Raw genomic sequence first — 27,345 nt, 5'->3', positions numbered from 1 at the left:
TAGCCAAAAGGGTATGGAGCCAAGAGCAGATGCAGAGCCAGGAATGAGGCCGAGTGAGGGTCACTGGAGGCTGAAGGATAAAAGCCACCTGTTGGAGGGCAGCCCAGCTAAGGAAAGCCTCCCGCTAAGACATTACAGTGGATTCCAGAGTGTTGTTGGAAGTAAGTTTAAGCCTCATGGCCCTGCTACCTCACAGCCGCACCAGTCCTGGGCACTCTGGAAAATCTCAAAAGTCTCCTAACACCAGCACTTTTTCCAAGGAAAAAATTAATAGCTTCTCTAGGAACTAACTGAAAATCCCAGGCTCTGAAATAGCATTAGAACTTAGTAAGTGATACTTTATCTAGTCTTAACTAGATCTCATCAAGGTAAAAGGAAGATCCAAGTTACAGCAAGACTACCTGATATGGTAGCAGCTGTTTCTTCTGCCAACAGGCGATCTTTCTCTTCTCGCAGTTTCTCCAGTTCCCGCTGGTGCTGCCTTTGTAGATCTTCTATCTTCTTCTGATGCGTCTCTTCCATAGCAGCAAACCCTCGTTCACATGTTGCCTACAAAATGCAAAAAGGACTTTGTGCTTCTATTTTTTTTTTTCTCCTTCAGATCTAAGTCAGGGTGCCAGTCTATAAAGCAAGCAATATTCTTCAAGCCAGCCCTCTTGCAGCAGACTCACATCATTCACCAAAATCATGTCCAGTGGCAGAGTACTACTGAAGATGCAGTGATTGAGAGCACATGCATAAACTGGCTGCAGGGAGGAAAAAGGTAGAAGAGCTAGACTGGGCAAAGGAGAGTTGTAGAGGCATTTTCAATTGTCACGCATGCTAAGAGGAGCTTTTCACCTGTCAAAAATTTGAGGAAGGGCTAACTAGGTGGCAAAGTGGATAGAGAGCCAGGTCTGGAGTTGGGAGGACTCAAAGGTGGCCTCAGACACTTCCTGGCTGTGTAACCCTGGCTAAGTCCCTTAACCCTGATTGCTTAGTCCTTGCCCTTCTGTCTTAAGAGTTGTGGCCAGGACAGAAAGTAGCAAGGGTTTAAAAAAAATTTTTTTTAAAGAAAAGCTTTTTCAGTGGAAAAAAAAAGTTTTATTTCTATGTAATCATTTTAAACCTCATCCCTATCAGGTACAAAGCTCATGTGTTTCCTCTTTAAAATAGATTGTAGAGTGGGTAAGAGTTGGGAATAGAGGACAAAAAGAAAGGGTAAGGAAGTTGGCAGATAAATTAAGAAAGTTAATTATATAAGGTTTGGGTTTTAAAGTGAAATCTCAAGGGATTCTGGTGCAAGAAATGGAAAGCAGAATTTGTAAACTGTGTTTAATACTTAAAAAAAAATTCAGTCCAGACTCTATTGCTCAGTCTCATTATTTAATGGAAAACACATTGGACTAGAATCAAGAGTCTTGGATTCTGCTCTCAACTTTGCCCCCAAACTACTTGTGCTGACCTTGGGTTCCATCATCCTGAGCTTTGGTTTCCTCTTATGGAAAATAAAGAAATTGGAGCAGATGATTTCTCAGGTGTTTTACAACTTGAATTTTATGTTTTATGCCCTTTCAAACTCCAGTTTGATACCACATTTCAAATTTTCAAGTAATTTTAAAAGATTACTAGTAATGGAACTTAAATTGCTTACAGAAGTCATTACTGGCATTCTGTATCTACACTCAGTATAAATAAGGTCTTAGTGCCTTTTCAGGCTCAGGAAGGCAAACTGGAGCTAGTCGGTGCCATGATATTTAACCTGATGACTTTTTAATAGATGAAAATTCATTTGGGTGTGGTTCACTATTTTCAAACTGTGAAGGACACAAGTCTTCACCAGGAAATTGTACAACAGTTCCATAATTTCAGGATGGAAATTTCTGCCTGGTCTCCATTTAAATGATGGTATCAGCTCAGTTCTGAAGGTGACATTGGGAGAAAAAATTGACTCTGTGTTTCAATGTACTGACACATTTTCCCTTCTAGATCCTGAATAATCTTTCAGATGCCAGGTTTCTGTTAGGATAGGCAGTAACTTTTTTTAAAAAAGGAAAGACTGACAAAACAAAAATTGACATGGTAGTTGCACACTTGTTGGACTGTAGATTTGAGGTCATCTATCCATGGCAAACTATAAAATATCCTTGGATACTTTTATTTTGGTCCCTAAAGTAATAGTTACACTTGATACAGCTGCAGCAGGCCTTTCTAGAGATAGTCAGATTGCTTAACTGCCAAACTCTTGAGTAAATTCTAGAATCCATTTTAGTATTTCCTCTTGTGTCATGTCCTTTTCTGTACATTTCTTATTGGGCACCATAAAAGTGGCTTTTCCTACTTTTTGTGAATCCTACTTGAGCTTTTGCTGCTTCTTTGCACTTCTTTCCCTTTTCAGAAGATGACCTAGTCATTTCAATTGAAGATTTCTGTAATTGAAATGATCATTCTGAATCAAAGAAGGGCTCAAGGAGAGAGGCATGATCATAAGGACCTCAGAAAAGGGTCTTCTGGAACCTTCCCAGAAGGAAGACGTACCTTCCCAGTGCACAAGCCACCTCTCAACATGATTACTCAATGGAACAACAGACCTAACTAAGCTGTCAAGCATATAATTTTTTTTGCATTCTAAGTATGTCAAAGAGCTTTATAAAAACGATCTGGAAAAGCCAGACACAGAGCTATGATGACAAAACACAAATTAACTTAAGGTCAAAAAGAGATTTTTTTAACTAGACATATCTCAGTCATGAAGACACTTGGCCAATTTGATGTCACCATTATGTGAATAGTATCTGGGTCTGATCCTTTGGCTACTTTTTCATCCTGAAACATTTTTCCCTTTCTGATTTCTTGCTAACTAGTAGCGTGATGTTGCTCAGTATTAGCCCTGTATATGCATTCGTGAATATGTATGTGTGTATACATATACACACATATGTATATCTAGATAGATATTATAAATGGGAGGCAATCAACCTTCACAGGAAGGCTCTCTTAGGTCCCATGAAGAGGAAGCTTAACTCTATTCAGTATATATAAACAAGGAATACTATTTTTCTGACCTCTGCAGAAGTTTAGATGAACAGAAAGCTTTAAGGTAAATGACTCCTTTTAATTTTAAAAGGCTCCAATGATTTATTTCCTCGTTTGCACTGAATATCATAGAGCTACTCCAAATGTAATCAGAGGGATGATTGTAAATATTCCCTGGACCACTGTCCATGAGTATTTTCTCAATCTAGTACAATCTTCTCCATTTCTCAGACTCAATACAGCTATATGCTTGTGTTTTGCATGGAGCAGGGTTGTACTTCAGGTCAGTCTTCCTTACAAGTGAAGCTGATGATTTCTATCTGCATTCTCAGAGTGGGAGTGATGAAACAGATCCAATCTGGATCCTGGCTACAGAGTCTAGCAGGAGAGATTGTCAGGGTCTGCCAGGAGCAAAAAAGGCTCCTGGGTATTCGACTAAGAGTGCTGTTGGGGCAACTGTGCCATAAAGGAAAGAGACTGGTCTTTTTAAAGTTTTAAAGCTTTTAAATACAGAAAGCAACACATTCTGGGGAGCTCACTTGGGGACTATGTTCCTAGGAAATTGGAATTCTGTGGCCTCTAGAGAAAAGGAAGTTAAAGGCAGACAAAGATTTCAGATCAATGTTTTGATTACTTCAGAGAAGGCCATTATATAAGTTATTTGGGCTGGTCAATGTATCTGGTTAGAACACAGCAGAGGCCAATTCCCTTTAAAAATAGGAAGAATGAGTCGTTCCCTGGCTACAAGTTGAACTCTAAACCCTGAGCAGCCACTTGCAAATTACGTTCCCTGCTAACTAGAGGAACTGGGTGGGAGAGTGTGGATGGTTTGGTATAAGCCACCACCATTACAGGCATAAATCAAAGGACATAACTACTATGTACTATTATTACCTTTGCATGCAAAGGATGGTGCATTGACTTAAATCATCATCATGAAGGCAAGGAGAGGAAAAGGTTATTTTTCGGAGTTGATAGAAAAAGGAAATAGGTAACTTAAACCCATGTGGGGCAAGAAAAGACATGTTCTCACGAAGGAAACCTCCAGTCCAATCAAGCATGGAATTAAGGTACTACTAACCGTACACTGTTTGTCTTGCAAAAAATCTTATTTCAGTGAAAACCCCCATAAAATTCGTTTAGAATTATCAATCATAAAACAGATCTTTGAATTACCCTTTAGCATAGGTAGCCTTAATTCATAAACCTTAATTCTAAAAAGATCTCAAAAATAGGGGTCTAGACTGAGGTCAGCTCTTTTATCAAGCCAGAGGGTGGGAAGGGAGTTTAGAGAAAGGAAAAGAGAGGAAAAGCAAACTCTAAAATGCCAAACTGCTTTCTTAGGGAAGTCATGAAAGGAGCATCTCAAGCAGAAGGGAAAACATTATGCAATGTTCGTGTCTGATAAAACAATAGGAAAAAGCCACTGAGATGTACTTTCACCATTGGCCGTTCTTCTCTGGGAAAAGCAGCTCCCCAACCCACCCTGAGAAAAATGACCAAAAGCTTTCCTCTTAGGGAATCAATCCAAAGAGAAGCTATTTTTCTCTTATCCTTTTGCTAAAGATCAAACAGAAAGACCATTAACCAGAAGCCCTGAGCAATGCAAGGAGATTGCGTCATGGCAAACAAATAACACTTGTAGCTAGCAAGATTGAAAATGTATCCATTTTTTTCAAGGCATTTAACTTAGAATCAAGCCATCACTTAATTCCAACCTAAAAGCCAAAATGTATCAGGAAAATTCTTCCCCTAGCAAACAGGAACATTGCATTATTTAAAAGGGAAACATTCTCCCCAATAAATATTTTGTAAATTAAATGATGCTTCCAAAACCTTAAGATTCTCAAAGTCTTTTTGGTATTTTTCCCTCAGAGTTGAGGCATTTCCTTCCAGGTCTTTATGTTCCAGTTCTTCTCTCATGGCATTCATCTTGGCCTCCAGCTCTCGGATGCGTTCTCTCAGCCCGGTCATAGAATCTGGCTCACCCTCTGTCACTAGCATTGCACCATCTAGTTGGTCTGTGGGCCACATGTGATGTATGCTCTGGGGTTCTGTGGAAGACGGTACTTCTGGGTTCTGCCTTTGGTAATGGTTAAGCGTTTCTTGTAAACACTGCAAGTTCTGAGTATAGTGTTCCTGCAAGGTCCGAAGCTCTTCTTCATGAATCATCTGCAATTCTTTTATCTTCAGCTGAAATTTGTCCTCGAGGGTCTGCATTTGCTCCACATGAAACCTTTCCATATCCTGCTTATCTTTAACTGATGCATCTAGTTGGCTTAGGACCCTGGTTCTCTCAGCCTGCAAAGTATTCTTGGTGCTGTTTAACTGTTCCACCACACTTCGGATTTCCTCTTCGTATCTATCCTGCAGAGCAAAGATGCTTTCGCTGTGTTTACTTTCCACTTCTTCCAAGCACCGCTGCTGACAATCTAGCTGAGCAACTTTTGCTTTCAGCTCATCATTTTCCCTTTCAATAATGGAAATCACTTCCAGGTACTCACTTTTCTGCTTGTGAAGAAGTTCCTCATATTCCATCCGAAGGGCAACAATGGCCTGTGTTGGTTCATGGTAGGAGGCATCCGTGCTGTTCTTCCAGGACTCTTTATAAAACCTGAGCTCTCTTTCATACTCTAGCCTCATTTTGCAGACTGAGTAACAAACCTGAGCCTGAATGATTGCATCTTGAACTAATAAAGAAGAATAATGGCCAAGGTGACTTAAGCAACTGAAATATGAAAGGCTCTGTGAAGCCTTGAGAAGCTGCTGACAGTCACTCATGGACTCCACAGGAGGAAGCGATAGGAGAGCAGAAGCTATTTCCTCTAAGACACGAGCTCTGTCCTTCAGCTGCTGGGCAATCTGCTCATGAAGGGCTGAGCTGCTCTGATCCAGCAAGTCGGGGCACTCCTGTGATCCACCCGAGTCTGGACATGGCAGCATCTCTGACGAGCTCCAGTCCCCAGCTACTGGCAGCTCTCCCGTAACACTGTCGGGAAAACCGAAGGTGTCTGAAATCTGTTGCATTACCCTTTCGAAATCGGGAGTCCTGTAGGCTTTCAGGATTTCACCTAGCACACACTTATGCTGTCGAAGTGCAATTCTCGTCCTGTTGAGGTTGTCTTCAATACTCTCTAACTTTTGGTAAAATGACTCCCTCATTGACTGCGCCGTCAAGCCAAGCTCTGCCCTAATCAATGTGGTATCTGCTACTGCTGTGATGAGGTCTTGTGGAAAACTGAAATGGTTGGCTTCTGATTTATTTGCTTCCCCTTCCCTGTGTGGTTCTAGATGCTTACTTAGCTCCTCTACCTGGTTCCAAAACTCACCTTCCAGTAATAGTTTTTTAGACAAGGTATCTGCTAAAGTCGCAGCTGTGTTAACCACGTGTGTGGGTTCCATTGCCACCTTTGCTGTCAGATAAATCTCTTGGAGAATATGGGAAATATCAGAATTTGCATTTTTTAAGGACTCGGCTATCTGATTTATTAAGGAAGCTTCGAAAGCTATTCTCTGAGAAAGTAACCTCAACTGCTCTTGTTCCGTCAGTTCAAGGACCTGGGGTTGTACCTGTAAAGTTGATTTACCTTCATTGAATGAAGTGCCTTCTCCAAGATGAGCTGGACTTGTGTCCTTTGCAGAGGATGGCAAATGATGTAAAACCTGAATTGCATTTGATAAAGTGGTCTCCAGGCTGGCCAAAGTGGCCATACACAAATCTTGTTCTTGTTCTTTTTCAGCCTTTGGCAAAGATCTTAGCTGTTCCCTGCATTTCTCTAAACAGGTTAGAGCCTGACTGTTTTTTATTTGGAAGTCCCCCAGCTCACCAACATGGTTTTCTACCATCTTTAGCTTTTCTTGCCTTTCATTTTCTAGCTGGGAAACCAAGGCACCAACTTGGGACAAACTAGCTTGTAACTGTTCGTGAAGCTGTGATTCTGTACCAGCCCACTGGTGGTGAAGGGCAATTAACGTCTCTTGATTTTGGCCTTGTTGACTCTCCAGTTTCATAGTCACATCTTTGAGCTTTTCTTCAGTGATATAAAGCTTGGTTTCTAAGGAATGTATAATGGAAAGATAAGTTTCAGGGTCACTGACTCCAGATGAGATACAGCTAGTCACAGGCTCTGATGACATGCTCTCCTCTGAGAGTGACCGATCCTGGCTGGTATCTGAAGATGTGCTACTTGTCCAGTTCTTCTCTGACCCTTCTGGATGAATGTATTTTTGGCACTGGATGCTAGAAAAGCGAATTCTCTGCCTTTTAGCCCCTGGGGCTCCTCCATCAGTTTTCCCAATGTTTTTCTGATACCCCTGTTGGTCTTGAGGCTCTGTTGGCTTGAGTGGGGCTATGACGTCTTCCGGGCCTCGCTCAGAGGGCTCACCACATGCTTCCCTCTGACCAGCTTCTTCATTTTGCAGGGGTGGATGGTAAGGACCCAGCAGTGCTCCTGGAGCTTGTACATGTGGCCCCAGATCGGCAGGGCTGTCCTCTTGCAAGTCCGGTCTAGCACACGGCTCTTCCGGGTCCTTGCTGCTGCTGTCTGTAGCCTTTCTTAACAGCTCCTCCTTTGCACGGAAGAGCTTCATTTCTGTTTCTTCCAGGCTGCCCCCCAAAGCAGCCATTTTCACCAGAGCCTCATGGAGGTCCTGGTCTTTCTTTTCCAGAATTTTCTCATGCATTTCCTTGATATGTTGTAGTTCATCTTCCTTTTCTTTCAGGACCGTGTGCACACCCTGGAACTGAGCCAACACTTTCTGATAAGAGTGCTCCAGGGTCTGATAATCCACCTCCCAGGACTTGAGTTTTTCTTGTAGTTTAGCCACTTTGTTGTCAGACTCTGCAACCTGATTCATCAGCTCTGAGAACCGTTGCTTAATTTCGTCTCGTTCCTCCTGAAGAGTCTGGATGTGTTCGGCGAGCTTCTGGATGCTGGCCTCCTTCATCTCCAGCTGCTCCTCCAACTGATGAACGATCTCACTGCCTTCAAATTTTGCACTTAGCTTCTCCTTTTGAAGGATTTCCATCTGCTGCTCATGGTCTTGGAGCTGGTCCTCATACTCACAGGCCTTATCCTCAACCTCCTTCAGGTTCTGCAGCAAAGCCTGTTTTTCCTTCTCACAGCTTTCCAAGAGAAGCTCATAATTCTTCTGTAGCTTCTCCTCCATGAGTGCCTGAGCCTGTTCCCTAGCCCCGAGCTGCTGGCTGAGGTCGGCGATTCTGTCCTGGAGCCTCTGCACCTCCTTCTGATGGTCGCGGTGTAAGGCCTGCTGCATTTCTAGATCCCTCAGTTCTTGCGTCTTCTCAAGGAGCAGGGCTTCTGCACTTCGGAGCTGCTGCTCGCTTACCCTCAGCTGGAAACTTAGGGTGTTTTCACTTTGCTGCCACTCTTCCAGCTGCTCGGTGACTTTTTCCTTTTCCATCTTTAAATCACTCTTGAGCTTGGCCAGAGTCTGCTCTTTGATAGACAGCTCTGCGGCGGCATTGCTCAGTCTTGCCTGCAACCTTTGGATTTCAGCCTCGTGGTGCCGGATGATGTCCTTTGCCTCCCCGTAACTACGTTTCAGGGACTGAATTTGATGATTGATCAACTCCTGGCGCTGGCATTGGGTTTCAAGCTCATTTTGGAGATCTTGATTGACTTTATGGAGCCTCTGCCAGGCACCGGATGGTGAGGTGGCCACCTCAGTCTTAAAAAAATTGATCAAATATTAAATTAGTAACACTCTTGGTGTTCAATTCTGAGTGTCACACCTCTGGTCAGGATGGACCATAGAAAAGTTCCTTGGGTTGGCCCATCTTGGAAGGCTTTTGTCCTCTGCATATTTTTTTATTTTTTTAAAAGCAACAAATCATCTTAGTTTTTTTTTTTTTTTAAGCAACTGCTTCCAGGTAAACAGAAAACATGGACAATAACATCAAACAGCGCTAATATATAACAGAGTCTAAGAGAAATAAACCAAACCAAACTGAAAAATGGAACACACCAATAAGTAAAACGAAGACAAAAACAACAAGAGAAAGGTCGGAAGTGAGGACACGAGGGAGAGGGGAGAAATCTGCAATTTTTTGTTTGTTTGTTTTGCAAAACAAAAAGTGTACAGTTCTGGATAGCAAATCCTGAAAGAAAAAAAAATCAGTGAAGTGACGTGCAAGTAAATGACATCACTTCCTGTCAAATACAAGAAGGGAAGATGGCTGCTTGGAATGACATTTCTGTAGGCTGCTCATTTCTTTATGAAATGTTACTAAATCCTATAACATGGAGGATTTAATCTTAACCTATAAGCAGACAAATGGAGGGGGATGGGAATCATAAGGGGAAAAAATGACCAACAAAACAAACAAACCTTTGTAGAAATCAAAACGAGAAAGTGAGGCATGCAAAGAGGAAAAAAATGAACAAATGAAAGGCATGCAAAAGTAGACAGAACTAATATTTCCCAAAAATTAAAAAACAAAACAAAAAAAAAAACAAAGATGAAAAAAGCAGCCCAGCCTAAAAATTTGGCCTGCCTGTGGTACTGTTTTCTGGTAAGGAAAGCCCACAGATGTGACACTCAGTTATGTTTAGTTAGAATCCATGCTTAAAACCAAAACCATGCAAGACTGCCCTCCCAGCATGTTAGCAGAGAGCCCACCCAGAAAGGACGTTGAACAACCCTTATGATATCTGAATGATAAAGTGTGCTTGTTCATTTCCGCCTCCTGTTAGTGTTTGAAAAGTCTCCAAGCACTGGGTAAATTATGAGAAGTAATAGCAGTAAATCAAAGGAAAAGTTAGTACCCAATGACTGAAACTAGGGGCTTCAGTGAAAGGCTTATGCAATCATCCAGGTTAGCCATAAAGAGTATTTATCAAGTAAGCAAATGTGCAAAATCTGTTGTTAATCTGTAGACATTCCAATCAGCTAATGAGTAGTGATCCCATACATTTAAATGGTTCAGTTTAGAACCCAAACTGTTAGGGGTTTTAAATAGGCCATAGAAGAGCAGTTTTACTGATTTTCAGTATCATTTCTATGGGATGGAGAGACCGAAAATCATGACTATTTCTACGTTCGAGTTTAACCTGGGCTCAAAATTAAAGATTTAAGGGAGATGGAAAGATAAAGGCATTTTATCACATCAAAGGGCTACAAACAGCATGGAAGAATGTCCCAAAGGGCCATTATTAGTCCATAAACTCAAACTAGTCAAGTCAGAAGAAGAAGGAAGGAAGGAAGGAAGGAAGGAAGAAAAAAGAGAAAGAGAGGTAGAGAAAGACAGAGAGAAAAGGAGAGAGGGAGAAGAGAAAAAAAAATGATACTGAAAGAAAAGAGGAGAGAGAAGAAAAGCCAAGGGAAGAAATGTGTGCCGGAAAGAGGGAAGAATAGTGTCACTAGACCCACATCCCAGGTTGATTCATTTTCTGGTTTGATCGTCCCTGGGGGAAAAAAAAAGGGTCTTGATTCTTAGACCAGACTGGAATCTGGTCGTATAGAATCTCTTAAAGACATACTCTACTTAAAAAGGTCTTTGGTTGGGATTTAGAACTAATTTTTACTCTACAGAGATTATGGCTGTGCTTGAATCTATAATTCTAGGGCTAAAAGGCAAAGTCAGGAAGATCTACCCTATGAAAAGCAGTCGCCAGAGTCCACAGAGAGAAGTCACAGCTGGCAACAGTGAAAAACTAAATTGAAAGAAACATCTGGTTTTTGTCAACAAACAGTTATGACTGTGTTGTTCTTGTGGGGAAGGAGAAGAGATAGTGAGGCAGGGTCATGTAGGGTGGGGGTGGAGGGAACCAAAAACCCCACTTGGTATCACAAAAATCTTATTTGTCCCTCTCAAAGGCGGGCCATCACCCTAGCTGTTCTGACCCAGAAGATTGGGGGCAGCCAGAAAGGTTTCTAAGAAAAAGCATTCAAACTCCTCTCCCCTCTAGAGGAAATGTGAGGGTCCCCAAGCCATATACATATAATATTTTTTTCCCCCTTAAGTTCTATCTCAGTTGCCAATTGACCTCATTGTGAAAAGACTAATCTTTATGGTTCACATGCAGTCATCTTTCCTTGTCTGGAAAGGGTATCCGGGGAACACAGAGAACTTCTTTATAGAGCTTTGAAGAGTTTATGTTAATTTAGCATTATTGACAGTTTCTAAAGTACTTTCCAAACCTGGTCACAAAGCTGGAAGAAGTAGTGAAACACAGTAGATGACACATTAAGGATTAAGAATATTGGATTTGGGGGCAGCTCAGTGGATTAAGAGCTAGATCTACAGACCAGAGGTCCTAGGTTCAAATCTGGCCTTAGACATGTCCTAGCTATGTGACCCTGGGCAAGTCACTTAACTCCCACTGCCTAGCCCTTACCACTTTTATGCCTAGGAAATAATGCAAATTATTGATTCTAAGATGGAAGGTAAAGATGTAAAGGGAAAAAGAAAGAACACTGAACTCAATTGATTCAATAGAATTTAATTCGAATAAATATAAATTGATTTAGTTAATTTTAAAATGTAAGTTATTGTAATTAGAATCAGAGATTCAACCGCAAAAGTACAAGATGAAGAAGGTGTGTTTGAATGGTATTTTATCTGAAAAAGTTCTAAGGGTTTGAGCTTAATATGCTTCCCTATATGATACGGTAGGCAAGAAAGTTAATATAGTCTTAGAGATATAACAGCCAGGACAAAAGGAAGTGATAGTCCCAGTGTACTCTTTCTTGGGCAGATTACATCTGGCTAATTTTGTTCAGTTGTGGACATTATGTTTTTGAAATAATGTTGATAAACTGGAAAACATTCTGAACCAAGAAGGATCCAAGATATCCTTGATACCATGCCATAGGGACCAGCTGAGAGAACTGGGAAAATTTTGCCTTTAGGAGAGGACATTGGGGAGGAAGGGTTACATCAAAGTTGAGGAAGATGTCACATGGAAGTGGGATTAAACTTGCTTAGCTGGGGCAAGCAAGGTAGCTCAGTGTTCAAATCTGGTCTCAGATAGTTCCTAGCTATGTGACTTGGGCAAGTCACTTAACCCTCATTGCCTAGCTCTTACCACTCTTCTGTCTTGGAACTGGCACTTCATTTTGATTCTAAGACAGAAGGTAAGGGTGCTAAAAAAATTTTTTTTAACGTATTTAGCCCTTAAAGACAAAATTAAGAGTAATTAGTGGATGTAAAAAGCCTAAATTTAAGTTCTTCTGCCTTGGGACCAATACTTAGTATTGATTCTAAGACAGAAGGTAAGGGTTAAAAAATAATCATAAAAGATTACATATAGGTTAAAAGTCTGTAGAACTGAGCTTCTAGTCCTGCCTATTTTCCTATATAGTCACTATTCACATGACTATAAGAAAGTCATTTTACTGCTCAGTCTCAGTTTCCTTATCTATAAAATGGGAATAACATCTCACCTAACCCCCTTTAAAGGACACCCTTTAAGGTTATCATAAAAATAAATAAGGTGATGTTTGTAAAAAACATTTTGAGAAAGTAAGAAAAAATATTTTATTAACATCCTCTATTCTCACAGTTGACTGTAAATTCCTTGAAGGTAGAGACCAGTTTTTTGTTTTGTCCTTGTATCTTCAGCATATTCTAAGTGCCTTGAACATAGCAGGCAATTTATTAAGCCTATTAGACTGAAACATAGCAAATATTCATTGAGTACTTTGAGAGTCAAAAGGAAAGAGAATAATTGTTTTTCAAAATATATTCCTTCCTCTCTAGCCTTTCCCCACCAATTTTTTTTTTAAACCCTTGTACTTCGGTGTATTTTCTCATAGGTGGAAGACTGGTAAGGGTGGGCAATGGGGGTCAAGTGACTTGCCCAGGGTCACACAGCTGGGAAGTGGCTGAGGCCAGATTTGAACCTAGGACCTCCTGTCTCTAGGCCTGACTCTCACTCCACTGAGCTACCCAGCTGCCCCTCCCCGCCAATTTTTAAAATATTCTTAAATACTAAAATTTTGGGCAAATTCCTTGAATATAGAGCAGTGATTCCCAAAGTGGGCGCCACCCTGGTGGGTGCTGCAGCGATCCAGGGAGACGGTGATGGCCACAGGTGCATTTGGGATTTCGAATGTTTTAACTTTTTTTGTATTACATTCTATTCTGAGTTCAATAAATAGTTTCATAATTTCAAAGTTCAATGTTTCTAATTTACACCTTTCTTTACTATATTTTAAGAAAAAGGTAGAAACATTAATACATATATATTTCCTATTAATTGCTATTAAAATTAAAAAAAAATTAATTTCCAGGGGTGCTAAGTAATATTTTTTCTGGAAAGGGGGCGGTAGGCCAAAAAAGTTTGGGAACCACTGGTATAGTGTCATGGCTTTACCTCAGACTATGACTGATTAAAAATCCCCAACCCACATGTGAGGAAGGCCTGAAGAAATAAATGAGGCCACAGTTTAGAGGTCAGGTTTTGCACGTTTCTAATGGACCTGGACACAAATGATATGCACCTTTACACTGAAGCCCAATGAGCATAAGATCATTAGGAAAGAGCAGATCCCCTTCTACTCTCCTACCTGCAACACGTAGCCCTCCCTGGCACTCTGCTCCCGACCCAAAGCCACCTTTAGCTGATCCTGCAAAAGTCGGTTCTGTTCTAAGAGATCGGAGGCTTCTTTCTGGCTCTGCTCCAACTGTTGGGAAGAAGAAAAGAATCCATGATAGCAGGAGAGAGGGGAACAAAACAAAACAGGGCAATAAGCACAAGAAAAAACCAACAAATATATTTTTGGATTCATCTGTAGCAAAGATAAACCAAGTGTTTGTTAGAATTTACAAATTTTAGTAAATACACCTGACTGTTCCTTTGATCACATCATTTAAGGAATAAATGAGCCAGATGGATTGATACCAACCATGAGCATCTGCTGTGTTTCGAACTCCATGGGCTAAAAGGAACATTATCTACCCCCACTCGCCTTCTCTTCTAGTCTGGGATCTGACATAAACCATTTATCTGACAGTCTGAAATGTGGAGGCCCATGTATGAGGCGAAATGTTCAACACTAGGGAGTTGATCCCAGTTGGGCCAAGAAAAAAACAAGCATTATACCCATATTGAAAATAAAAGGGGAGGGGAGGCTAAGTGATTCAGTAGATAAGAGAGCCAGGCCTAGAGACGGGAGGTGCTGGGTTCAATTTTTTTCCCCTAGCTGTGTGACCCTGGATAAATCACTTAGCCCCAATTGCCCAGCCCTGAACACTCTTCTGCCTTGGTACCAACACTTAGTATTGATTCTAGGATGGAAGATAAGGATTTAAGAAAAAAAAAGAAAGAAAAGGTGAGATGCCCACTTCTGCATATTTATAAAACAACCGTTTCTCCTTTTGTTTAAATAAGTGTGATTTAATCAATATAGGGAACATCCAGAGATGCCCACTCTCAATGGAGAGAGGTACTTTCTCTGTAACTTAGGGCCTGGGGCACTAAAGAAGGGGGAGGATTTATCTAGGGTCACACAATCAGCAAGCTCAGGGATAAAATTTGAACCCAAGTCTTCCTGACTCCAGCCTTAAACTCTCTATCCACTATTCCTCTTACTAAGACAAAAAGAAATGTGATCCATTTATGAGGAAAAGTCAAAATAATCCATCACTCAGAATATGATTTGGCCTCATCATTGCTCAGAGGTGAAGTATTTTGTGACTATTGTGCTTAATATACAACCTGCATAATATGCTAAACTGTATGTGGTTTTATATATGATCCTCTTAGTATATTGAACTATTTGGGTTCACTGACTATTAAATTTACAATAAAAAGTGAATTAAATTGTACAATGATCAACTGTGGAAGACTTAGCTACTCTCAGCAATACAATGATCTGGTACAATTCTTTTTTTTTTTTTTTAAAACCTTTACCTTCCATTTTGGAGTCAATACTGCGTATTGGCTCTAAGGCAGAAGAGTGGTAAGGGTAAGCAATGGGGGTCAAGTGACTTGCCCAGGGTCACACAGCTGGGAAGTGTCTGAGGCCAGATTTGAACCTAGGACCTCCTGTCTCTAGGCCTGGCTCTCAATCCACTGAGCTACCCAGCTGCCTCCTAGGACAGTTTGGAAGGACTGATGACAAAGAATGCTATCTGTTTCCAGAGAAAGAAGTGTTGGAGTCAGAATGTAGATCAAAGCATACGATTTTTCACTTAAGTCCTTCAACTTTTTAGGAAATTCAAAAGGAAACTCCCTTAAGAAGGTATTTTACTAGATTAGTACATAGAATCATTTGCTTCCCATCTTGGAGAAACGCAACTTTTAGTAGATGCTACAAGATGGAATGAAAATGGTTTTCCAAACCAAAGAAAAATAAATTACACCCACACTGATAAATGATGAGGGAAATTAACTGCTGTGTGTCACATGCCCCCGCAGAACTTCTTTTCTAGGACATGCAGTATGAGATGTTCTCTTAGAACAAAAGGGGAAACATTATCCCAGTATTCATACTATGAAAAAAAATCTAGAGAGAGACCCTTTGGGAGCAGCTGGGTGACTCAATGGATTGAGACCCAGTCTTAGAGACAAGAGGTTCAAATGTGGCCTCCGATATTTTCCAACTGTGTGTCCCTGGGCGAGTCACTTAACCCCCATCGCCTAGGGTTTAAAAAATAAGCGAGACCTTTCCCTCTCAATCACCACCACAAAGATTACCTCTTTCTCCAACAAGGAGGTTAGCTCCTGTGTTGGAAGCCTGTCGCTGCTATCTTCTGACGACAGGTGCAGAGGAGCAATGGGCACTTGTTTCTCCTCACGAAGGGGTGTAGTTTCCACCTGATGCCATCGTTGCTCAATCTCCACATGGACGTTCTGTGGCTTCATCTCTGTGGCCACTGGTAACACCGGACTCCTGTCCACCTCCATCCGTAAGATAGTGTCATCCGCACTTGGCCCATCCACAGAATCAATCATCTCAAAGCGTTTACGTCGCTCTTCTCTCCGTCGCGCACGTTCCTTTTCTAGGTCCGTTAGGTCCATTTCTGAACTCCCAGGTTCTCGTGTCTTAGAGGAATCTGTGGCATTGGCCCTTTCTTGAGCCAGGGCTTGCTGGATTGGGCGAAACTCAGCCCAGTCAAAGGTTTTAGAACGTCCCTCTCTCCTCCTTTCCCGGGCACGACTCCTTTTTTGCTCAGGATCCAATTCAACTTGGTCCACGTCCTGTTTCTCACTTGGCTTTGGGCAGGTCTCAAAGGAAGAGTTGGCTTTGTTCTTCTCTTCCGGCAAGGAGCTATTTGAAACAGGACACAAAATATATGCCATTCACAGCTCTCTCAGAGGCCACCTGTCCTCGCCACTACTCATGCTCTAGATGCTAAAGTTAAAGATATTGCTATAATTACGTAAGTGGCAAACAAAATCTCTCAACTTAAAAAGCTTTGGCTATTTCTTATTCTTACTACAGTTCAAGATGTAAATTTAGGTTAGAAAGTAAGACTTTAAAATTCCTGTTTTCAGCAATTGTCAGTTCCTTCAAGATCACCCAAACCTGATGCTGGCTGTGGAAAAAAAGAGGTAGAAGTTGACCTATGTCATCCCTTGCTATTCAGAAATAGACCAAAAACCAAAAAGTGTCCCTACACTGAAACATGTTAGCAAATAACCAAGTGCAGTTTCTAACATGTAGACTTTCTTTCTTTCCTTTGTTTAAACTCTTACCTTCTGATAAGAAGAGTATCAGCTCCAAGGCAGAAGAGTGAGTGGCAAGGACTAGGCAGTGGGGGTTAAGTAACTTGCCCAGGATCACACACTTAAGTGACTTGTCCACTGGTCACACACACAGAGCAAGTCATTTAACCGCCATTGCCTAGCCGATTTTCTGCCTTGGAACCAACACACACTATTAATGCTAAGGTGGAAGGTAAGGGTTTTTAAAAATGCAGTTTTGTTTAAAGTGATGTTATACAAGAGAAAACAAGATAAAGTGGCAGGATAGAGGATAGAGAAAAAAGAAAATTTACCCACTTTTAAGGATTCTTGAATTCCACATATAAACAAGGAGAAAAAGTTAAGTTATAGAGATGAAACAATTTTGTTACTATTCTACCCAAAAGTCCCATGGCTGGCTGGTGGGGTAGTGAATTGAAAAAAACGGAAATGTCTAATTATATGGTTTTTTCTTTTTAAAGAGGTGAAACAAAGATTGGTTTTTATTGTAATGGACACTTAATCACATATTTTCTCCAAGTGACACCAGAATGGCCATGGGAATATGGTCATTAGTGTATCCTGGGTTCAGGAAAGGTCAAAGAATATCCACATGCAATAATATTTTTAGCAGCTGGCATTGCAGACTTTTGCTGTCCCTTCAGAATGACTCTTTGAAGAAGCCTATTTTAGAACTTTCCTGAAATCAAGTTGGAATCAGGAGGAAAATACAAAAAGGGAACCCTAAGACACAGGCGATTTTCTTGACTACAGAAAGCCCATAGGAAGATGAATTAATTTCTAGAAATCCCCATGATTTTAGTCTACTTGGGATAAGTCCCAATCAGTATTTCACTCTACTTGGTCATGGAATACTAATTGGGAAAGCCCTAGAAAAATGACATGTACCCACAAAGAGAGGCTCTAGGGCCAGATGACACCATCGAGTCCCACCAAGGCAAGAAAAGTAGAAGCTATGAAAAGATGATCAATGAGTCCCTAAAATTTCTTACAGAAATTCTGTCATAATTATGTCCACAGAGAACATTCTGCTATCAGAACAAGTAAACAGCAAAGAAAAAATGTTGAAGTTCCTAAGTTAAAAGGGAAAAATTAAGATATTAAACTTGTAGATTAAATGACTAATAAAGGCCTTTAAATAGAACTCATGCATACCAACCTTATATTATTCAAAATTAGCCCAGCAATAAAGTTAACTCAGAAGAATACAACTAGAATAATATTACCCTGTAGGGGGAGACAAAAGACATGTGGTCCTTCCTTTTTAAAAGCCCCTCAAATGGCAAAGCTGCCCCAAGTTAGCCATATCCTTTTGGCTATATACACACCCTTTGCATCTCTCTAATTACTTACCTAAGTTTATGTGGACATACTGAGCAGATGGGGATAAAATCCTTTGCTAAAAAAAAAAAAATTCCCCAATAATGCTAATTTCGATTGGTTTTCCCAGTGTCCTACATATTCTGATAGCCACTGATCCTCAGGCTCCACCCTTTCTAATCCATCCCCCAGATGATTTCTAAACCACAACTTTGAGGAAACCATTTCCCTGCTCGAGAACATCTAAGGGCTCACTAAATGCTACCAACTCAAGACCAAACTTCTCAGTATCCCATCAGACTAGGAAAATGATGTTGCACTTTCAATCTACCTCATCCATATATATAGGATTCCTGTAGGATCCTACTCCATCCCCGCTGGATTATGTTGGCAATCATGATAGAGAAGACAAACTAATTGCTTCCTTACAGATGGCTTAATAAATGCTTGTTGACTGAATGCTTGAACATTGATGAGAATGGCAAGATCCTGCTGGTGCTAAGCAATAATAAATAAAGGTGTTATCTTTATAAAACCTTTTTTCTAACAACTAGCTTCTCAGAGATCCATGTCTACTTCAGAATCCAATGCACTGTGCCATGAAACCAAAAAATTAACCAGGGCAGACCAAGAGATTACACAGAAAAATAAAATATGCCCTTATTGATCTAATGTTTTATACCCAATACACTTCATCTTTTTCAGGTTGATTAAATTTTTTTAAAAAAGAAACCTTATCTCCTATTTTAGAATCAATACCAAGTATCGCTTACAAGGCAGAAGAAGGGTAAGGGCTAGGTAATTGGGGTTGAGTGACTTGCCTAGGGTCACAAAGGTAGGAGATGTCTTGAGACCATATTTGAACCCAGGACCTCCCATCTTCAGGTCTGGCTTTATACACTGAACCACCAAGCTACAAGCCTAATGATATAGACTAGTGCTTTAGAAAATGAGTAGCTGCCTTAAAAAACAAAAAACCACCATCACATTTTCCTGCTCTGGGCCTTCCAGATCTGAAGGTTTTTTGATTGGATAAGAGAAGAAGTTAGAATGGATGATAAGGGACTTTTCTTTGTGGGAGATAAGATAAGAAGGAAAATGCCATCAACATGGAGACTAGTTATGTGTCTACTTCAAAACTGTAGGTTCACAGACCATATATTCCAAATTTGAATTCTTAAGTTTACTCCAAATTTCTCATTTGAAAAGGAAGTCTAAAGATACAGTTTAAAGGCTGATATTTTTTAAATGTCAATTATGGTTTCTGTCATTGCCTTTACCTTTAGATTTATTTGCATCACAAGTTATCTTTGTGAGAGAGATCTGAAATTGTAATTGGCATATCAGAGCATAGGTATAAGTGTATGTATATTGATAGAAATAGATATCTAGAAGATATATACACACATACATACCAAAACACACACATACTTATACCTAGTGCTCTGATATGTCAATTATAATTCCCAGATCGATCTATCTATCTATCTATCTATCTATCTATCTATCTATCTATCTATCTATCTATCTATCTATCTATCTGTCTGTATGCCAATGAACCAAGTTTCTCTACTCTATCTTTCTTCCTCTTTCTCACCTCTCCCAGCTTTTTAAAAAGGAAAACTGCAGGGCTTTTGACCTGAAATGCAGGAGAAGGAAGACATGCAGTGAATCATGAGATATACAAACCACAAAATGTTAAAACAGGAGAGAACACAGTTTTCCAATCTGGGCTTCAGCACCGAGAGATTCAAATAGACGTTTTTCCTGGTTGCATGAAAATTAAGAGATTCAGGAATGAGGAGAAGAGAGAATTCTAACAGAAAGGAAACTCGAAGATGTTCTATAGGAGGCCAGAAAACATTTTGCCATTGGTTTAACCAGATTGCTATAGCCAAAGAGAATCATCTCCTTTCTTCCTGATGTGGGAGAAAGATGTAAACAGATTTAGGGCTAGCAATCTAGCTCTGATAATATGACTACCATCTTCAACCAAATGGAGTGCTAAAAAAAATCTGATTAAGAACTCCTTCAATGGTTAAAGAAAATATAAGCCTTAAATATATAACTGGACATAGAGAAACCAGGCAGCCCAACATGGGAAATGACCAGTGAGAGAGTATGAATGAGAGGAGAGAAAGCCATGTCTGTTTGAGTCTGTTAATAAAGTAGTCCTGCTGCCCTCTTCACCCCAGGGGGAAAGACAAAGAAAGAAGGAGGAAAGGAATCTAAATAAGAGAATGGAAGAATCCCTGAAAGAACCCTGGAAATATTTTTAATACACTTACCTAGTGACATCTGGGGCAGTGGTTGGGTGTACATGTTTCATGATGGTCTGGATCCAATTCCGTCGAATTCCAGAAGTCATGGCAGAAAGAGTGAACTCTCCTTCTTTTGTCTAGATAGGACATAATACCTAATCAATGATGATGACACAGAAGTGCATCAAAGAGCTGCTCAAGATCCTGGGTTCCCTTCTCTTAAGGAAATCATTTGAAATGGTTAGATGACTAGACAAGGTCGAAAAGGAAATTTTACTAATATGAATGGTAATCCCAGACCTCTAACTGTAGTCTACCCTGGAGACCAGTTTCAAAATATATCTAGAGACTATAAACATGAACAGTATATGGTTTCATTTTAAAAATCCTTATCTTTGGTCAAAAAAAATCCTTATCAATACTAAATATTTGTTCCAAGGCAGAAATGTGGTAAAGGCTAAGCAACTGGGGTTAAGTGACTTGTCCAGTAAATGTTTGAGGTCCTATTTGAACCCAGGACCTCCCTTCTCCAACACTGTGCTACCTAGTTGCCCCTATCAATACATATTTTAAAATGAAACCAGCCTTTATAGCCTTCTGTTTAACTACACAAGAGTGTGCATATTATCATAATGGGAGTAGGTTGTCATCTGGCTCCATCAGAGCATCAACAACATCTGTCAGAAGTAGTTCATCGGGGGAAAAAAAAGTAGTTCATTGGGAAAATCTGAAATTTTCAGGCTTCTTATTGCCTACAAGATAAAACATAACCCTAGCATGAACTCTATCTGTGAGATGGTTATGACCTATTTTTCTATCATTATTGACTTTCCTTCCCTTCACATATTCTACTTCTGAGACAGTCTGAATGGAGATGCTTCCCAGTGTGGTCCTGGTCTCTTCTTCCTCCATGAATTCAGTCAATAAACACCCTCTAACTATTCCATCCTTTTCCTTTTGCCTCTGCTGAAATCCTCTTCTAAGCAGAGCTGCATGTCATTTACCTTAAATCCAACAATTGGCTAGATCTGTCCTTTCCCCACATATAGTCTAGCTTTTATCACACTTATTTGTTTACATACTCCTCTCCCCATTACAATGCAAATTCTTTGCCAGCAGAGACTGTGTTTTTTCTCTCCTTCATCACCAGGGCCCAGCAGGGTGGAAATCTTAAAAGCTTAGTGTGTAGGAGGCAGTAGGGATACAAAGATAAGAATGAAACAGTCTCTGCCTTCATAAAGTTTTCATTCTAATTGGAGGGAAACAATATATACATAGAAAACTAAACAAAAAGCATATACAAAGAAAAACACAGAAATTTCCAAATAGGGGAGTATTGGCAATTGGGGGAAATCAAGAAAGGTCTACCGTAGGAGGCAGCACTAGAACTGAGTCTTAAAAAAGGAAGCTAGACACTCAGTGAGGTGGAAGGGGAAGAAGAGAGAGTATTCCAGGGATTGGAGATGGACTCTTTAGTGTGGCAGGAACACAGTGAGTGAAGGAGAGTTTAAGTTGCCCAAACCCTAGAAAGGTAGGCTGGAGTCAAACTATGAAGGGCTTTAAATGCTAAGCAGGAGATTAGATTTTACCCTGAAGGCAAGAGGGAGCCACTCAAGTTCAAGCAAGGGAGTCATATAACCATCAGGCTTCTGTTATAGACATAGGAGTTTAGAAGCTTACACTATGTAGATGTTTAATGATTTAAAACAAAATAAGCCCTTACCTTTTCTCTTTAGAATCAATACTAAGTATCAGTTCCAAGGCATCAGCACTTGGCAACTGGGATTAAGCAACTTGCCCTGGGTCATTCTAGAAAGTGTCTAAGGGCACATTTGAACCGGAGACCTCCCATCTCCAGCCTGTCACTTTATCCACTGAGACATCTAGGCTGCCTTTAGATGTTCAATGTTTATAGAACTGAAATCAATCTGTCCTTTCCTGATTTCTCACCTTAAAGTTCTTATTTTAATCCAAATCAGATGCTTTAAAAAGTAATAAAGACTTTAACCTTCTAGTCCACCTGAAAAACTGGCTAAAGCTGACTGTTGTGACATGGGTACAAAAACAGGGAGAGGTCAAATCAACACAATACTAAATCCAGTTTGGCGTATACAACAAAGCAAAAGTTTCAAATTCATCTCATTGGTCACTAAGATTCTTGCTGACACTAAAAGAAAAGTCTCAAGACACCAGCTATTTCTCCCTCTTCTTAAAGGAATCCAGACTATAGCTGGAATAGTCAAACTTATTTTGCCATCTTATTAGTGCTCCCCTGATAGAATTCACTTTAAAATTTGCTTTTTTCCTCCTAACAGTTTTTCTATTTATGTAAGATGATAGTGAAAACTCAGTATTCCTCAACTTTCATACAATACAATGTGTCTGAGCAACATTTGCTTTCTGACCATCTTTTCTTGCTTCCCTATCCTGATTTTCCTGCTACCATCTTTCTTTTTTTATTTTATTTTTTTAAATCCTTATCTTCTGCCTTAGGAACCAATACTATGGATTGGTTCCTAAGGTAGAAGAGCAGAAAGGTATAGGCAGTGGGAGTTAAGTAACTTGCCTAGAGTCACACAGCTGGGAAGTGTCTGAGGCCAGATTTGAACCTAGGACCTCCCGTCTCTAGCTCTGGCTCTCAATCCACTGAGTCACCCAGCTGCAACCTGCCACCTTTCTAAATGCCTTTCCCCCTCCCACTTTTTTCACCTTTTAAATGAAAGTGTTCCTTATGGCTCTGTCCACGGTGTTTTTTCCATCTTTTTATGCTTTTCCTGTGTGATGTTTGCTATCCACCCAAATATCTTTAAATATCACCACTATTCAAATTTCTAAATCCCTTCTTTCTCTCTCTCTCTCTCTCTCTCTCTCTCTCTCTCTCTCTCTTTCTCTCTCTTTCTCTCCCTCTTTCCCTCTCTCCCTCCCTCCCTCCCCACCTTGGCAATAGACTCCCAAGTTTCAGACCAATATTACCCAACAGACTTTTCCACTAGGATATCGTGATAGCACCTCAGAGTCAATATGTTCACATTAAAGTCATCATCTTCCTTATTAAAGGAAACAATCTCCCTACCTTGCCACTTTTATTAAAGATAACATCATTTTCCTGTGACCATGATATTACTTATTTTTCAAATGAGGAATAAAAGAAAAGAGATGGCTGCTAATTTCTCTTAGTTCCTCTTACATCCTCCCCAATTCTTTCCATTCATAGTCTTACACCATAGTTCAAATCTTCATTATACTTCTTCTTAAAAGCAACAAAACCCCTTCCTTTTTGTCCTAGTAACAACTCTAAGGCATAAGGGCAAGGGCTAGGCAGATGAAGTTAAGTGACTTGCCCAGGGTCACATAGCTAGGAAGTGTCTGAGGCCAGATTTGAACCTAGGTTTTCCTGACTCCAGGCCTAGTGCTCATCTACTGTGCCACCTAACTGCCTCCATTGACTGATGGTTAACAAAGGAGTGAGTGGGGTCAGATTTTTTCCATAATTTTCACTTTGAGATGAGTAATAGTGACAAACTGGAGGCCAATATTTCATAGGAAGATGAATTACCCTAAAAACAGGGATGTCCTCAATTTTTTGAAATGTGTTACTGATTAGCTAGATGGCAGGTTTTTTTTTTTAAAAAGGCAAACAGAAATTAAATGATCTGCTCATAATCACACAGCTACTGAGTGTTTTGAGGTCAGATTTGAACTTGGCTCTTCCTGACTCCAGGTCCAATCCTCTATCCACTGAGCCGTCTAGCTGTCTCTGGAGGTGGTCCATTGAACTCAAAGTCTTCCACATTCTGTTTCATTCTGGCTCTTATCTCTAAGAACTATGTGGCAGGCACAGTGATTCAGGAACCCCTCTTCATTCAATAATTGTGTTCCTTAGCCTATCTATGACCAGTCTCCTCCTGTGTAAAATGAGGGTGTTGGATTCGAGGACTTCTAAGGTTCCTCTCATTCTGAATCTAAGATCCTGAGCCCTCTACTGGCCTTTCCTCTACTTACATGGATCTGGAAGCCATAGTTTCTCTGGACCGGATATTCAGTGACATTATAGCAGGTAGACAAGTCAATTTCACCATCCAAATCAGCCGCCTAAACAAAAAAGAAAGAATCATGATGGGTACTGCCTACATTGGTGAGGCTTATTTAAAATAAAATAGCCCCCCCCCCAAAAAAAAACTTAACGAAAAAGTTCATCTCAAGAACCATTTCCAAGGCTTTGAAGCTTGTGGCCACTGTGAGTTAAGGCCCTATCAAGCAGCCAGAGCTAATATGTTTTATTATGTGTTCATCCAGGAAACAAAAAGAAATACTGAACTCTTTTTTTTCCTTGGAGATCAGCATACTAAAAATATCTCATCATAAAGAAAACACAGTAAATCTAAACAAGATTTAATTGGATTTGTGCACTTTAAGTGGTAATGTTGTAACAATCATTTTGAAAGATTAAAAATAAAATCAAATTCACAACAAATACATTAAAAATAAAGAAAACAGTGGATCATTCATCCTGGACTTTTTTTTTTTTTTTAATTTTACCTTCTATCTTAGAATCAATTCTAAGTATCGATTCCAGGACAGAAGTAAAAGCTGGGCAATTAGGGTTAAGTGACTTGCTAGGAAGTGTCTAAAGCCATATTTGAACTGAAGACTGCCCAGCTCCAGGTCTGGCTCTCTGTCCACTGACCTATCTAGCTGTCCCTCACTCTAAACTTTTTAACCTAACATTTCCCAAAAGATCAGAGAAAAGCTGGTGAGCTACATTGGACACATATGTCTCTTAGGCGGAGTCTTCTGAAAGCTAAAGATCATAGGCAGGAAAACATATAACAAGAACATCTGAAACAGATCTCATTGTACTTAACCTTTCCCAACAGGATCCAGCCTAGGAAACACAATATACACTAGCATCCTTCAATCAACAACGGAAGGAGCTTCAAGCAAGAAGAGGGCAGAATCCCTGGGAGCTGGATACTCCCTTAGATTTACTCAGTCTGGATTCATCCAGCTACCTCCAGAATAAAAGCAGAACTAGAGATGCTCACCTCTTCAGCTACTGAATCCCTGTAGTATCTCAGGCTCTGATCCGCCAGGACAAACCAGTGTTTCTTCCACTAGAGGGGAAAAAGAAGATACATGAAAACTTTCCAAGGCTTTCACTTTGCTCGTCTGATTGTCAGCCAAAAGTATAACCCCTGGGATACCTCCCATGAGCATAGGTACGTGAAGCGAATGACGCTTCGGCCCCTCCCAGTGAATGGTGGTTGCACACAGAGGCCTCTGCTTAGATTCCAAGCAGCCATGCATGTATCTTGGGACAACTCGCTAAGCTGTAGCTTCTCCAGTGAAAAGCCAACCCAGAAAGCCAAGAGCTGGGCTTCTAGCTCCAGGCTCTCTCCAGACTCCACAGTGTTGGGTGCTTGGTGAACACAGCCCAGTTGCTTTGCTGCCCTCAATCTATTTTCCATTAAAGGCCTTATCATTAGGGGTTCTAATACCCAATGAAGCCAGGAAAAGGTGACAGGTGGTCCTGAGTGGTCAGCCTGAGATGTACCTGGCAGGCTAACAAGATGGGTACCCGTTTTTGTTTTGTTTTTAAATTTCCCCCCACCTGCAGCCAGTAGCAGCAAACTAACCAGCTAAGTTCCCAAGTCTTCAATGTGGGTAGCAATGAGGGAAAAGTCGGTTCTTCAGGCAAAACCAAGGGAATTGGATATAAAGGAGAAAGAGAAAAGAGCAGGATGACCTTTGGGAAGTCATTTATGAGAAAAGAAGTAGATTCTGGGACTGGCGGGAACCTTCAGAGCCCCTTTTTGGGGAAGCCTAACCAGCCCATAATTCACTGCTACGTGGTGAATCCTGGTTCTCAAAACCCTTCCCACCACCCAGAGGAGGCCGCTGCAAGGATGTGAAGGGGAAGCAGAGGCTGGGGGATTGCCACGGGCAGTAAGAGGAGCTCGTCTTTGGGTCAGTAGTTTCTGTACAGGCTTAACAGTTTCAGCGTAATGTGGTGGTAATGGTGTAGAAGTAGTAGCAACAATAAGAGCAAAAATGATAATAGCAATAACAACGATAATAGCATTTATATAGAGCTTTACAGTCTGCAAAGTGCTTTACAAATCTTAGTGCATTTTATCCCCACAACAACTCTAGGCAGGAGGTGCTAATTTTGCAAATGAGTAAACTGAGGTAGGCAGAGGTTAAGTTACTTGCTCAGGGTCACTTAGCCAGTAAGGGTCTGAGGCTCAGGTCTCTCTGACCCCAGTCGCAGAGCTCCATCTGTGGCACCACTTCTCAAGGACAGAGCTGGGTTTGGGGAAGAGGAGATGAGCAACGGGTAGCTGATGGTTCCATTAGAACCATAAGGCAATCCTTTTTATTGTGTCTTTCTCCATTCAGGATTCATGTTGCTTGAGAGTGTTCCCTTGTCCACCATGACAGTCAGATGTGAGGGGTGCTTCTAGTTTTGCTCAAAGGGGCTAATTAAAAGTCAAGGGCAAAAAACACCTAACCCAATGATTCAAGTCTTTCACTGTGAAAACAAGAGGCCATAGGGAGCATTTGAAAAGGATCATTCATAGGGTCAGCTGGGTGGCTCAGTGGATCGAGAGCCAGACCTAGAAATGGGAGGTACTGGGTTCAAATGTGGGCTCAGATGTTCCCTAGTGGTGTGACCTTGTCTTGCCTAGTCTTACCTACCTCTTACTATTCTTCTTCCTTAGAACCAATGCAAAGTATTGATTCTAAGATGGAACATAAAGATTAAAAAAAAAGGGGGGGTTAATAATATAGGAATTTTTCTACCAGACTAAGATAATGTGTATTGAGGGCTTCTTCTTCCTTTGAACTTAGTCAATGAAGGGGAAATGTAGTGGGAAAGACACATATATTTTTAAAAACTGTTTCTTAAAAGTATTTTAAAAAATATTTCTTAAAAATATTTTAAAATAATAAAACATTCAATTCAATCATCTATCTATCTATCTATCTATCTATCTATCTATCTATCTATCTATCTATCTATCTATCTATCTGTTTATTTATTTAGAGCCGTTTAGAAAGGCTGCTCAAAG

The 27,345-nt window shown here is 40.5% G+C and overlaps 1 protein-coding gene across 2 annotated transcripts in view; it reads right to left on the bottom strand.

The window, feature by feature from the left end:
* LOC123235499 (myosin phosphatase Rho interacting protein) overlaps positions 1-27,345 on the bottom strand; it is a 243,059-nt gene that overhangs the window by 20,524 nt on the left and 195,190 nt on the right. Inside the window, exons 15-21 of one of the 2 annotated variants that reach the window (XM_044661644.1) lie at positions 25,318-25,386; positions 24,275-24,364; positions 20,300-20,409; positions 15,681-16,254; positions 13,549-13,665; positions 4,852-8,706; positions 402-549 (exon numbers count right to left, since the gene is read on the bottom strand). In XM_044661644.1, the coding sequence (XP_044517579.1) occupies positions 402-549; positions 4,852-8,706; positions 13,549-13,665; positions 15,681-16,254; positions 20,300-20,409; positions 24,275-24,364; positions 25,318-25,386 (4,963 nt within the window). The remainder of the gene's footprint in view (positions 1-401; positions 550-4,851; positions 8,707-13,548; positions 13,666-15,680; positions 16,255-20,299; positions 20,410-24,274; positions 24,365-25,317; positions 25,387-27,345) is intronic. The other variant, XM_044661652.1, reaches the window with a different exon arrangement.

The sequence above is a fragment of the Gracilinanus agilis genome, chromosome 1, assembly GCF_016433145.1.
Source record: "Gracilinanus agilis isolate LMUSP501 chromosome 1, AgileGrace, whole genome shotgun sequence".
Classification (NCBI taxonomy): Eukaryota; Metazoa; Chordata; class Mammalia; order Didelphimorphia; family Didelphidae; genus Gracilinanus; species Gracilinanus agilis.
The sequence above is the reverse complement of the archived record's forward strand: the minus strand, read 5'-3'. Positions and strand labels throughout refer to the sequence as shown.